The 15,259-nt window shown below is 38.2% G+C and overlaps 1 protein-coding gene across 9 annotated transcripts in view; it reads right to left on the minus strand.

The window, feature by feature from the left end:
* Positions 1-393: 393 nt before the first annotated feature.
* The window catches only part of MARCHF7 (membrane associated ring-CH-type finger 7), a 36,704-nt gene continuing 21,838 nt past the window's right edge, over positions 394-15,259 (minus strand). For 4 of the 9 annotated variants that reach the window (XM_050969231.1, XM_050969226.1, XM_050969229.1 and 1 more), the window contains 5 exons: positions 12,503-13,613; positions 12,057-12,226; positions 10,151-10,260; positions 6,184-6,297; positions 394-1,296 (listed from right to left, as the gene is read on the minus strand). In XM_050969231.1, coding sequence (XP_050825188.1) covers positions 1,153-1,296; positions 6,184-6,297; positions 10,151-10,260; positions 12,057-12,226; positions 12,503-13,613 — 1,649 coding nt within the window. In that variant the 3' untranslated portion in view covers positions 394-1,152. Of the gene's footprint in view, positions 1,339-4,022; positions 4,072-6,183; positions 6,298-10,127; positions 10,261-12,056; positions 12,227-12,502; positions 13,614-15,259 lie in introns of those variants that run through there. The other 5 variants (XM_050969227.1, XM_050969230.1, XM_050969228.1 and 2 more) reach the window with 4 other exon arrangements.

The following is a 15,259-nucleotide window of genomic DNA, read 5'->3' on the forward strand; positions in this document are numbered from 1 at the left end:
AGGGACTCTCCTTGACCATGTTATGTATCTGTTTCCCTTGAAAAAGTTGTCACTAGTAATCTACTCCTTGACAGATGTGTCTAACCAAATGCAGCTGTAAAAAAAAAAAAAAAAAAAAATTAGGTAGGGATCTGACCCTAGATAATTTTAAGTATCCTACAGAAAGGCTCTTTTTTCTGTACATGACAGGTTGCATATACATTCTTAACTTCTTCCCAGAGTGGTATTATTTTTTATACCAGTAAATTGTTCCCCAGGTTATACAGAGAACATTAAGACAGTCTATATGTTACCAGACTTACAAGGTGAGATGTGCAGATCTTGCTACCATGTTAAATTTAGGGAGACCATTCTACAGTTACCCATGTTTAAAAAAGGAACATTCCAGCGTGGTTCTATGCATCATCTTTATTTATAAAGAAGTGACAACACTAGAAAACACATTGATATAACCAGTGCTTTAACAGTGAATGTGGGATCTAAAAAAGGTTTTTAAACTAAACAGGTCAATTAAGATTTTAAATCCTATCAAGTTGCATTTCTGCCAGGAATGCCAAAATGCAAGAGAGTTTACAGCTGCAATATTTCCTTAATGGAATATCCACATAATATCAAATATAATCTCAAATTTCCAAGTACATAAAAAAAGCCATCATTAACACTTAATAGTATAAGCCCCTTGCAAGTTCTTATTGCTATTGAGTTTAACACTCTTCAAATAAAATTTGGAAACTGAACACTGTAGTTTTACAGTACCCATTCATCCTATGTTAACACTGGAAGCAAGTGATTATAAGAAACTACAACATAAGCATTTTTAAAAGGAAAATTTATGCTATAAGTACATGGGTCCCGCCACCCCAAAACACACAATTACCAATATAGGAGAAACACTTGATAGACCAATCCAGCAATCTGACTACAGTAAGACGTTAATAGAAAGGGAGATATGACTTCCTTAAATATTTAAAATCTACTTTTTCAAAACAAGGCATAAGATCCAATCTCAAAGTGGATACAGCGTGGTATATCTAACTCTTGCACACCTTGCTGAATAGTTTTCAGATTCACTGTTTATGTTCTGGTATGCAGCAACAGATTGAGTTCAGTAATGCTTTAAAAAAATTATAGTAATATTCAATGCGCTTTCTACTAAAGAGAGCAAAAAATAAATGCATATTGATGGTACTTTCTTGCTAGTTCAGCATCTTTGCAGCACTTCTGTTTGGCTCTTGCAGCATTAAGCAGTGTCAAAACTTCTGCCAGCATCACTGTCTTCGGAATCATCCTCTGAAGCTGTTGGAACAATATAGTACAATCAAAAGCCTTCTTAAAGGTCTGTAAAATGTAGAATTAAAATGGCTTTTAGTTTAAATGTGAATAGAAGAGATTTAATTTATAATACCAAAATTCAGAATTTTCTATCACAAGAATCAGACCATTCAAATGCATGTTAAAATGCAAGATTTTCCAAGTTTGAATGCAGGCTCCTAGAAAAATGTATCACCAACATTACATGCAGCTGCCATTGGCAAAAAAAACAAAAACAAAAACCCAAACACCTGTACCTGCTTAAGCCTGAGTATAAACTAGCCCTTCTTTATGGTGACTAACACCAGTAGCTATGGCAGGGAAACACCATAGCAGTGGTGGTTGTGGGGATGAAAAAAGTCAAAGTGAACAAAGTATATTCAGGTATTTCTAAAATATCTAAAAAGATTCATTATCCCAAACAGAGAGGATACTTTAGAAAACTGATAGTTTTATGAAGCTGTCAGCCATGCTGTGTCACTTATTTTTGCTTCGAAGTAACAATTTTCCTAGTTTTCAGAGATTCTCTAGTACTATGTGCTATAGAAAATTGTGGTAGAAATTTATATAGGGCTGCATGAGAGGGACACAGAGGAAAGAATACCCATTTGCAACCTGAAAAAAAATAGTAACGTATATCTATGCAACACTCATCCTGACATGCTCTAAAATGTGTGTGTACACACAGGAATCTTCCACCACCACAGAAGTGCAACCACTTTTTGGGTGAGCAATGCAATTGTATAACTACTTTTCCTTTACTGTTAAGTGCCCTAAACTGTTTAGTGCTATGTTATAGCATACTTGCTGAAATTCTTTTTTTCATACTAAAGTGGGAGATAGGATCATCTATATGGAAAACTAAGATGTCAGTGTAAGAACTTTTGAACCATCCTGAATAAATCTACTTGCATGCAGGAACAAATTGTTCATGAATAGCTGCAATATAAGTAGCTGTGACAATTCAATTTTTTTTTTTTTTGGTTGTAAATTCAATCAGTATTTATTTTTAACCTTCCCTCCCCCGATTTTATCAGTTTAATACATTTTTCACAGCAGGGCTACAGATGATTCCCTGCATTGTTGGGGAAACTGGATCCCTGGAAGCCGAGGGTGCAGGGAAGGCTGTGGTGCTGGTGGGACTGAACAGATATTTCTGGCCAGGACTACAGCGAGGAAGACAAGCCCCTAAGAGTGGGGGAGGTCACCCACTGCTGAACACCTCTTTTCTGGGGACAACTCTCACACGCCCAGAGAGAGAGAGAGAGAGTGTGAGTGAGTGAACCGGGCCACTACCGTGGGGCTGCAGAGGGCTTTCTGCACACCAATGATGCCACATCCCTGTGGGTGTAGGAAACCTGCACTCACAGACTGCTATTATTGATTGACATTTTTTTCCATTGATTTCTGTGTCAGGTAAATTCAACATTTACTGATGGACTACCAATTTAAATTCAATTGTGCCAAGCCTAAGTTAAAAGGGAAGTCTGGCCTCAAATCTCCCCTTCCCCTCAAAAACTAAATTATTTTATAAAGACTTGAGGGAGAGCATATTTAATGCACAATTTCAGACTCCCAAACTCAATGTTTATGCCAACTGATAAATCATCTGTCAAATTCTCTGCAGATCAAACTCAAGGAGAAACAAGGCTCATTCCAGAATTCATTTGTTCTATAAAAGGAACACAATTACCTAAACAAGGAATAAGTTATTTTAAAAAATTCTGGTCACCTTTGTTTTAGAAAAATACTAGCTAGCTAACAACTAGACCATTACCATATGAAGTCATGCATTCAGGCTCATGAAACTAAATCATAATTTGTGTCCTGCAGCACAAGCAAAGAACTATCCCTATAGTACTTCAAACACTTCCTCTCATGGATGGAAATCATCATATTCATGCCTTATGACCTGTATTCCATTTTTCTATAAAAAGAGTCATCCATACACTGAGGTTGACAAATCAAAGCAGTCATCCATATCTTTCCAATGTCTACACGTAGCAAACAAGCAAAAGACAACATTTAGATCCATGCAAGTTTAAGCACTAGGCTACACAGGCTTCTGCCACCGTAGCCCAGGGCACAGGAATGAGGTAGTGAAAAATTTACCCAGTCGCTATACTTTCACTCTGCTAGAGGTCTTGCAACTGACCAGTGTGTATCACAGAAGCAGGTGCTGACAGAGGCATAGCCAAAATGGTTCAGGTTAGGGGAGCCGGAGAGGGAGCGATGTGCATCACCTGAGCAGTCTCAAATGCAATTTAAGCTGCCTTCCTCTAACAAAACCCCTATAAAAAGGGAACAGGCTGCAGGTCATCACCAAGTGACCACAAACTACAGTTTGGGAACTAATTACTCCAATAAATGAAGACAAGTTAATCTGAATAATTAAAGAATCTTGGTACTGTTATGCACAGGCTTCAATTACAGAGGATAGTCCTACTGGTCTCAAAAAAAAAAAAATCCACTCCCCAACAGACTATAAACATTTAGGAAAGCTAATCTGAGCCCTTAATCTAGATGCCAATTCACTCCCAACACCCTTCCAGTGTTACATGATGAAACAGGCACTGCCGTATAAACTCACAAGCCAGCTTCAGCATTTGTGTTTGATTCTATATCAAGCAGGATTATTTTCAGTGTAGTTTCCCTATGCTGGTTTAACCTGAAGTGAAACTGAACGTATCTAGAAAGGAAAAGCCACCTACTTTCAATATCTTCCATATGTGCCTGAAGAGTTCTTGCAAGGTTAATAAACTAGAAACAAGGTAAAGAGAAAATAATTTAAATGTTGCAAAAATAATCTGCAGAAATTTGCAACAAATTAGCACAGAGGTTTGCTTTCTTCTTTAAGGAAAAAAAAATGCATTTTATGCCTTTAACCCCAAAGCCCTTTCCAAAGGAGTCACTATGCCCTTATCAGCATAAACCATCAGTACAAAGATTAAGTTATTAAAAAAATAAGGCACATTGTATCAGACTATTTGTGTAATACCAACTGGAAGTGTGAATCTCCACTGTGTCAAAAAGAATCCTGACAGTGAAGTCAATGGTGTCATGTGCATGCTCTATATTCTGGAAGACATGTCTCATTTAAGAGTCAAATATACAGTCAGTTATGGAAATGGGAAAAACTTTAATAAAAACTATTTGGTTCCTAGAGTTACAAAATGTAATTTTTAGTTTATCTATTCTAAATGCAACTCAGTATATAAATTGATCTAATGAGTAATGTTTACTTGATTACGTGAACTAGTTTCATCTACATTAATCTGAATATAGTGGGATTTTATGGGGAAGTAGAACGCACTTGACTAGATGGTCAGAATCTACATTAAAGAACCTATGCAAACTATAGTAAATAGAAGGCTTAAAATACAATAAAAGAAGTCACTAATAACTTCAATGCTTTAAAAGATTAAGGTGGAGATTTTCAAAGCTCTGAGGGAGTTGAGTGCCCTGTTTCCCATTAACTTTCATGAAAATGGGGTATACAAATCCCATGGCATCATTGAAAATCTGAACCTAGATTTATAGCAATTAAAATTTACTAATTATTATAGTTATAGCTGCCTTCAGAACCACATTCAATACACCATACATTGAAAGTTGTAGTGATAAGAATATACTTTATATGTATAGCACCATAAATGTACATGACCCTGTGCAGTAGGAGATTAGTGCCAACAAGTTCCCTACCCCAAATGCTTAAGTCTAGGCATACTATCTGAAACACCAAAACCAGACATGGCCATGTGCTGGTCATTTGAAGGTCTCATGGAATAAGTTCACACTTTCTACAGTTTTGCTTCTTGTTAAAAGGACTAGCTTTTCAATAGCTAATTTGCTAAAGAGCTTTTTTCCATTATAGGATATCAAAGAGCTTCTAGCTATATAACTAGGTTGCTGCATCAGACTCCGGTCAAAGAAAGATTTCCCCTGGTACTGAATTACTAGTGCATCGTTTATTATACTCCTAAATGAGCACCAATTTTAGGATAAATATCCAATCATATGACTAGTAAGAGTTTCCTCCAGTTATTTCTTGACTTGCACTCTAAATTGACAAGCTACAATGTAATACAGAAGTGCAAACTGAGGGCCAAATCCTGCAGATGGGGGTTTACCGGTTCAGGCCCTAGTACTATAATAAAGGGATATTAGTGTAGTGTGGTATCTTTAAGACTGGTTGAGTACATCTGTGATTTTGATATTTGGAATTGTACATCTTGTACAATTGGAGATTTTGTAATCAGATTTTTTCCAGTTAAGACTTCTCTAAGACTTCTGTGAAATTAAATTTTGACTTTTTGAATACACTATAATAATAGTAGGAGATGTGCCTATCTCCTAGGACTGGAAGGGACCTCGAAAGGTCATTGAGTCCAGCCCCCTGCCTTCACTAGCAGGACCAAGTACTGATTTTTGCCCCAGATCCCTAAGTGGGCCCCATCAAGGATTGAACTCACAACCCTGGGTTTAGCAGGCCAATGCTCAAACCACTGAGCTATCCCTCCCCGTTTTCATTATCATACCAGACCACTAAAATATTCAATGCCCTGTTTCTTTTAACCACTAATAAAAGTGTATTTTGCTGACAAGACTATTTTAATACTGCATGATGCAATTCTCACAAAGACAGGAACTATGATTTTTATCATTATTACTTGTACTATGGTAGCACCTAGAAGCCCCAATTAAAATCATGGCCCCATTATGCTAGACTATATGACCACATTTTAGAGGTTACAAAATAAAGTACACAGGAAATGAGCTGTTAAGTGTATGAGCATAGCAAGGTAACAACTCACCAAATAACCTGAATGTTTATACAAGCAAGCAATGCCACCCACAAAATGAGACACTCACCCTGACACGTGTGCTGGCCTCACTTGCAGTTCCCAGCATATCAGAAAAGCGTTGTTCACACAAGTGTAATAACACTACAAGGTAGAGACCAGAGCTGATAAATTCATAGTCTGCCTTGAAGGGGACAGAAGAAAAATTCAACAAATCAAACTTTTTTGTATAAGCAATATGAAAAGCATACCAGTGTCAAGTTTCAATGGTAGTATGCTGAGGGAGGATGACAGATGCAGAGGCTTTAAACTATCTCCTACTACATTCTGATCTTAGTGCTCCAAGTAATTATGAAATCATAACTAATAACTGCTTAGGCCTGATCTCAAGACTCTTATTCATGCAAACAGATTTTACTCACACAAGAACTTGCACTGAAGTCAATGAGAGTAGTCTATGATCAAAGATTTGAGGATCAGGGCTTTTTATGGCTTAAGCAGTCCTTTTCATAGATCCCAAAACTATTAGCTCACTTTAGTGCTGAATAGCAGAAAGCAAAAATGCCCTCTAACCTCTCTTTTCCCAACTGGAGAGAGCTATTGAAAGATAACAGGAAAAATGTATGCAACTTCATCTAGTAAAGGAGGGGGAGGGGAAAACTAACTTTCAATAGTTAATGATTAATGGCAGAGAAAAGGTTTTAAAGTAGGGTAATACAAAAGAACTTGAAATGACTATTGTAGCAATTACAGGCCCAACTTCTGCTGGTGAGAAAGACAAGCTTGAAAGTTTTGTCTCTCTCACAAACAGAAGGTGGTCCAATAAAAGATACCACCTCACCTATTTTGTGTCTCTAATCTCCTGGGACTGAAAAGTCTATAACTATACCGCATACAATAGTGTTGCAACAGTTTTTTAAAAGAGTCAGTTCCTTAGGAACAAATTGCAAATCCCTTACTCCCACCAGCAAGCAATTACTCCAGGCATAGTCCCACTGATTTCAATTAGACTACTCCTGTGAGTATCTGCTAACCGATGCAAATAGTACATTTGTGATCTGGCCCCAAGTGACTGGATTCTTATAGTTACTTAAAAGTATCTGATTTTTCCTCTGGTACATCCACATAGGTGTCTGGGTTGAGATATGATTCAGAGTACACATAATGCAAACCTCAGCTTTCAGTTTTCTTACTATGCATAAATCGGGTCATGTCCTCCTTATTCAACAATTATGAAATTTCCAGATTACTGGAAATTTAAGTTATTTGAAATTATTCACATAACTCAGGTTGTACTATATTCACAAAGGTAAAGTACCAAGCTAAAAGTGTAGGAAAATCCTTTGAACAAAACTTTGTACTTTCTTAGTAGCCATCTGTATGATACTTATGTGTCTAGTAATAAAAAATACACTATATGCACACCCAAAGTGTGTTCGTGTTCCTTTTTAAGTATGCTGATATCTTAAGCAGTGAGTGACTATTTCAGGGCCCCATTTTTGTTTTTGTCTAGGTGGGGCAAGCAGCAGGATAGCAAATTTTAGGGGGAAATTTTTCACTTTGTCTACAAAGATAATTAGAAATCGTGGAGTTGTAAAGCGTTTTTATCATAGACTCATAGACTCTAGGACTGGAAGGGACCTCGAGAGGTCATCGAGTCCAGTCCCCTGCCCTCATGGCAGGACCAAATACTGTCCAGACCATCCCTAAAAGACATTTATCTAACCTACTCTTAAATATCTCCAGAGATGGAGATTCTACAAATTCCCTAGGCAATCTATTCCAGTGTTTAACTACCCTGACAGTTAGGAACTTTTTCCTAATGTCCAACCTAAATCTCCCTTGCTGCAGTTTAAGCCCATTGCTTCTTGTTCTATCATTGGAGGCTAAGGTGAACAAGTTTTCTCCCTCCTCCTGATGACACCCTTTTAGATACCTGAAAACTGCTATCATGTCCCCTCTCAGTCTTCTCTTTTCCAAACTAAACAAACCCAATTCCTTCAGCCTTCCTTCATAGGTCATGTTCTCAAGACCTTTAATCATTCTTGTTGCTCTTCTCTGGACCCTCTCCAATTTCTCCACATCTTTCTTGAAATGCGGTGCCCAGAACTGGACACAATACTCCAGTTGAGGCCTAACCAGCGCAGAGTAAAGCGGAAGAATGACTTCTCGTGTCTTGTTTACAACACACCTGTTAATGCATCCCAGAATCACGTTTGCTTTTTTTGCAACAGTATCACACTGTTGACTCATATTAAGCTTGTGGTCCACTATGACCCCTAGATCTCTTTCTGCCATACTCCTTCCTAGACAGTCTCTTCCCATGTATGTGTGAAACTGATTGTTCCTTCCTAAGTGGAGCACTTTGCATTTATCTTTATTGAACTTCATCCTGTTTACCTCAGACCATTTCTCCAATTTGTCCAGATCATTTTGAATTTTGACCCTGTCCTCCAAAGCAGTTGCAATCCCTCCCAGTTTGCTATCGTCCACAAACTTAATAAGCGTACTTTCTATGCCAACATCTAAATCGTTGATGAAGATATTGAACAGAGCCTGTCCCAAAACAGACCCGTGCGGAACCCCACTTGTTATACCTTTCCAGCAGGATTGGGAGCCGTTAATAACTACTCTCTGAGTACGGTTATCCAGCCAGTTATGGACCCACCTTATAGTAGCCCCATCTAAATTGTACTTTCCTAGTTTATCTATAAGAATATCATGCGAGACCGTATCAAATGCCTTACTAAAGTCTAGGTATATCACATCCACCATTTCTCCCTTATCCACAAGACTCGTTATCCTATCAAAGAATGCTATCAGATTAGTTTGACACGATTTGTTCTTTACAAATCCATGCTGGCTATTCCCTATCACCTTACCACCTTCCAAGTGTTTGCAGATGATTTCTTTAATTACTTGCTCCATTATCTTCCCTGGCACAGAAGTTAAACTAACTGGTCTGTAGTTTCCTGGGTTGTTTTTATTTCCCTTTTTTATAGATGGGCACTATATTTGCCCTTTTCCAGTCTTCTGGAATCTCCGTCTCCCATGATTTCCCAAAGATAATAGCTAGAGGCTCAGATACCTCCTCTATTAACTCGAGTATTCTAGGATGCATTTCATCAGGCCCTGGTGACTTGCAGGCATCTAACTTTTCTAAGTGATTTTTTACTTGCTCTTTTTTTATTTTATCTTCTAAACCTACCCTCTTCCCGTAAGCATTCACTATATTAGACATTTCTTCAGACTTCTCAGTGAAGACCGAAACAAAGAAGTCATTAAGCATCTCTGCTATTTCCAAGTCTCCCGTTACTGTTTCCCCTTCCTCACTGAGCAGTGGGCATACCCTGTCCTTGGTCTTCCTCTTGCTTCTAATGTATTGATAAAAAGTCTTCTTGTTTCCCTTTATTCCCATAGCTAGTTTGAGTTCATTTTGTGCCTTTGCCTTTCTAATCTTGCCTCTGCATTCCTGTGTTATTTGCCTATATTCGTCCTTTGTAATCTGACCTAATTTCCATTTTTTATATGACGCTTTTTTATTTTGTAGGTCACGCAAGATCTCGTGGTTAAGCCATGGTGGTCTTTTGCCACATTTTCTATCTTTCCTAACCATCGGAATAGCTTGCTTTTGGGCCTTTAATAGTGTCATGCATGCAATGTGGACATTTAAGTATGCAGAAAGCTAGACTACCACCTTGAATCCATCTGGAATTTGATCTTAGGTTCATACTAGTATTTCTAGGTTCATATAAACTTATTTCAGATAAATCAAGCAGAGTAACTGCTAAAAACAGAGACTACAAGGTGGAATCTATATTGGGTCTATGCCTACTAGGGACTATGTTGAGAATCTGCAGCCAATTCTCATTTATTTTGCTCCACTTAGACAGGGGACAGAATATGGCCTAAATAAATTTATATTCTGTACATGGTATCTGACCAATTTTTCTTTAAAAAAAAGAAAAACACAAAACAAAAAAACTGTACTTCCAGCACTAGACAGACACTTACCAAATTAGGCAAAATATACTAACTTGTTCATTTGCATGTGCCCTATAGAGTTCATGAATATCAAAATCCTCAAGATTAAGATGCAACTTCTCTTTACACAGCTCACAGGTAGTTACTGCTTCCAAAGAAGAACCTTATGGAAACAAAACAAGAGTCAGATCATATATTCAAGGCTAGATGTTTGGTCTAAGTGCCTGACTCAATTTTATTTTACATAGCAAGATTAAACAAAAAGGAAGTATGACGGCAATACTGTTGGAGTCACTGTAGGGAATATCTGTTACAGGGTTACGGTCCAACAATAGACTTTTTTCTTTTGTCAAAGTTTACTTGCTTTATTCTTATATGCCTCTTATGACGGCTCAGCAAAACCCCCAAACCAGTTTTAATCTCAATGCCGTCCACATATATAGGCCAATACCTAAAAGCAGCATAAAACTGTTAAGTGCTGAAGTTGTTTAATGAACAGATTTTTTTGGACTGCAATACCAGCTTTTAAAGATGTGGACATTCCCATTTTCTGAAAGATTTCCCAAATTCTCACTTTCATGTGCTCTGCAGCTAAACAATTAGTTTAAAGCTATAGCTATTCTGAACATTGTTAGTATTCCTTAAAACAAGGCATTCATTTGAGCAGATTGGATATCACTAAGGAATGCTAGGGTTCCAAAATACTTATAACTCTGCGATACTGTGCCTTGTTATAAAGTCATTAAAAAGTTATAGAATCATGGAAGATTCGGTTGGAAGAGACCTCAGGAGGTCATCTAGTTCAACCCCCTGCTCAAAGCAGAACCAACCCCAACTAAATCACCCCAGTAAGGGTTTTGTAAAGCCAGGCTTTAAAACCTCTAAGGATGGAGATTCTACCACCTCCCTAGATAACCTATTCCATGCTTCACCATCCTTCTAGTGAAATAGTGTTTCCTAATATTCAACCTAGACCTCCTCCACAACAACTTGAGACCATTGCTCCTTGTTCTGTCATCTGCCACCACTGAGAACAGCCTAGCCCCAATCTCTATGGAACCCCCCTTCAGGTAGTTGAAGGCTGCTACCAAATCCCCCCTCACTCTTTTCTTTTGCAGACTAAATAACCCAGTTCCCTCAGCCTCTTGTCATAAGTCATTTGCCCCACACCTCTAATCGTTTTCGTTGCCCCTCTGCTGGACTCTCCCCAATTTGTCCACATCCTTTCTGTAATGTGGGGCCCAAAACTGGACACAGTACTCCAGATGTGGCCTCACCAGTGCTGAACAGGGGGGAATAATCCTCTCTCTATCTGTTGACAACACTCCTACTAATGCAGCCCAATATGCCATTAGCCTTATTGGCAACAAGGGCACACTCTTGACTCATATCTAGCTTCTCAGCCACTGTAATCCCCAGGTCCTTTTCCACAGAACTGCTGCTTAAACCAGTCAGTCCCCAGCCTGTAGTAGTGCATGGGATTCTTCCATCCTAAGTGCAAGACTCTGTATTTGTCCTTGTTGAACCTCAGATTTATTTTTGCCCAATCCTCCAATATGTCTAGGTCACTCCGAAACCTATCCCTACCCTCCAGAGTATCTACCTCTCCCCCCATACTACTGAAGAAAACATCAAAATGTAAGGTATTTTAACAAAGAAAAAAATACATTGTAGTTATACCATCTTACTAGTAAATCCAAGCAACACCAGAAACTGAATCAAATCTCCAAGCATTTTGGGGTACTTTGAAAATTACATGTATAAAAGACAAACTAGGATTGCCAGGTACACTTTCAGAATTTCCATGCTTCTCTTGGTTTGTCTCCAACTGTTTTGCACATTCAACAAATCAAATGACTTCCCAAGATTGTATGATTTTTACTGCAATAGTTAGTCATTCCAACAACACATCTTTCATTTAATCAAGAGAAGAACTTGTTCTAAAAAGGTCTACCTTACCAGAATTAATCTTGGACTGCAGCCATTTTTTCATGCATTCCTGATGAACATATTGCAGACTTCCAGTGCATTTGCATGGCTCTATTAAGAGGTTGGTAGAAGATGCCGATGACATCTGGCAGATTCTACATAAATCACCTTCCTCCTCTTCAGTGTCCTCTAACAGGAGGCTGAGTAGGAAGAAAGCAATTTTTTCAAATAGAGACGAAAGCTACATGTATATGGCATTTTTTCCAAATTTTAATCCCTTTGACAAATAGTTCTCAAACCTGAAAAAGGAGTTTAAAACAAGTTTGAAGATAAGTGACATTTTAGGTGCCAAAGAACTGAACTGCAACTATCTCAAAATAAGAGGCCCCTTTAAATAAACTCTAAAGAAAAGTCTCATTAAGTCTATTAACCCATTCAGCTATGTTTTATTGACTAGGAATATCATATTGATTTACCTCTCTTTAATTTTCTGGAGTCTTTCAGGATCTCTTGAAGGTAATATTTTAGACTTGTCACTTTCTTCTCCATCAGGCTGATTCCAACCGGAGGGAATAATATCTACTGTTATCATAACATTGTCAGATATGCTGCTCCCTAATGCTGGGGGCACTGCAAACCGAAATAAAGAGCCGGGAAGAATTCCTGATATTCCAGAACTACTTCTACTGTGAGATGCATCTGATGTGGAAGCAGTAGTTGTAGGATTGCTAGATACTGCTGGTGTTGGTGGTCTGTTGGCAGCAGCCCCAGGGGAGCTGCTCTGTGCTTCAAGAGGAGTCTCTTCGCTAGACTCTCTTCTCCTAAAGAGGTGCAGTGATCTAGCAGGTGTTTCAGAGGTAGAGGTTCTTGCAGATTCATCTCTTCCTTCTCGCCTTCTTCTGGAGAACAGAGGTGTACATCTATTTCTTAGAGATGACGATAACCAGGATCCTGTATTTCTACTTTCAGGCTCTTGTCTGTAACTTTCAGCATCTGAATCAGAACTATGATTCTGTGAAACACCTGATAAGCCCCATCTTCGTCTAAGGAAGCTAAATCCCTGAGAAGTTTCAGGTGTCTGAATGCCTGGAACTTCAGGACGTGCAGTTGCATTAGTGCTAGATTGGGTTGAAGTTTGAACTCTTGGGACTACACATGAATCTTCAGAATCTGATGATCTTGCATTTAATGAGTCTTGGCTAGACCTCCGTGAGAAAAATGTAGATGACATACTTGAAGCTAAACGAGATAGTAATTGTCTAGTTGTACGCCTTCCTTCAGTATCTGCTGGAGGCTCACTAAGCGACCTTTGAGACGCAACTCTTTCAGTGCTGCTTGTGGAGGGAATTTCATCTCTAATGGCAATGTGGGTAAACTCTGGCTGTATATTCCTTTGGGAAGATTCCGTTTCCCTTGTAGAATAGTTAGATCTTGAAGAGCTCCTGCCAGAGACTCCAGAGAATAAAGATGAGTCATGTTCAGAAGGCAACTGGCGGTTCATGGACGTATTCAGCCTCAAAGTGCTCAATGAATTATCTTTTGGTCTCGCTCCCTGTGCATATGAAGAGGCAGGTCTATCCTGAAGATCTACAATGGAAGAATTGGAGAAAGAGACAGTGTACAGTGTCATTTAAAAGTTATCCAACTCAATTACAGTGAGTCTAGGGTTATGTTGTACTCACTTTTAAAGACTTTAAAAGTTTGCAAGATAGGTTGTAGACAGTCTAAATTGAGTACTGTTCTCTTAGTGAACAGGATTACATTATTAAGTAGATTCCAGATAAACTGAAACCAGTTTATTAAGTCAATAGCAGATGCACATACCCCACAATCCTCATCTGTATTTTATTCAAACTACCACCTTATGATTCAGCATTCTTTGTATGGAGGGATCAAGTTAATGAACATTAAAAATAGTATCTGTCAACCGACATTATGTAAGCACAATACTTATTTAATAGCAAACTGCATATATAAACAGTATTCTATTCAATACCTGTTCTTCAATCTCCAACCAGTTTGGGCCTTTTGAAGTAAATATTCAGATCAGTCTAATAATTTCAGTGACAAATGTAACAGTCATTAAAATACGTCTAGAATGCAGAATTTACATATGAAGCATATTTTCTCCTCTCTCAAAATAAAGGCATTCAGATATAGTTACAGTATTAAAAAAAAGGAGTATAAGAGCTTTGTAGAATACTTAATCCCAACTACACCTGAAAACAAGAGACAACAAAAACTGTAGTTTCAAAAACTACTCAAAGGTTATGTGGCCGCTACTAAGTTTAGTAGTAGTAGCTTCAGTTAGAGATCTTAAAATGTACTACAACTTCAATATGAATGATAATCAGATGCAGTGAAAAAAGAGAGCATCTTGTTTAACAAAATGCTCAAATATCTCCAATACAGTTAAAAAAAAACCAACACAACAACCCACAATTTCAATAATCCCTCAGTAAAAAAGGTTATACTAAGAGTAACTGTTAACTAGCAAGTATATTACTAACATTGACTTTCATTAACAACTCTGACTCTTCAAAATCTATTTCACTGTTCAATGGCTCAACCATCCAACTGGCTCAGACAGGATCATATGACTAATTATTTAGTATTATTGCTAGCAGTTGCTCAGTTTACTATCCAGATGTCAATTGGCTCAACAGAGTCATATGATCCAGCCAGCCAATTAAAATGTTATTGTTGAGTCCTCTAATTTGCTTGTGCCCCTTCCCCAGCATCCATCTGCTGCTTCTTTAGATGCATGATTTCTTCAGATCCTGCAGCTTGTCTTCAGAGTGCAGCCACAACAAGGATTTAACTCCTGGGGCAACTTCTTTGACATTACAGCAGCTGAACCAGGGTTCCTGTTTTATGTCTGAGACCCAAAAGACCAGCAGCCACAGCTGAAGATAGATTGCCTCCTTCCTTAGAGGAAAAAAAGGTTGGGAGAAAGTAAATCTTTTTAAAAAAGGAGGAACAGAGAAGTAACTAGGTAAGGAAACAAACTATTTTGCTTCCTTGTTTTTTAAAAATGGAATTTATTAACTGGAGTCAAATGTTTCCCTGTATAGTATAGCATTTTGATCCACTGCATGACATTTCATGATACACAGGCTCTGAAACTGGAAGGAGAACTGCACAGGCAGAACCCCTTTGAAGTAAGTAGTTCTGCACAGGTGCAGGGATCCTTCTGAATAGCTCTCCTTGCCCAACTGTGGCCATAACAAGCT

The sequence above is a fragment of the Gopherus flavomarginatus genome, chromosome 10, assembly GCF_025201925.1.
Source record: "Gopherus flavomarginatus isolate rGopFla2 chromosome 10, rGopFla2.mat.asm, whole genome shotgun sequence".
NCBI lineage: Eukaryota > Metazoa > Chordata > Testudines > Testudinidae > Gopherus > Gopherus flavomarginatus.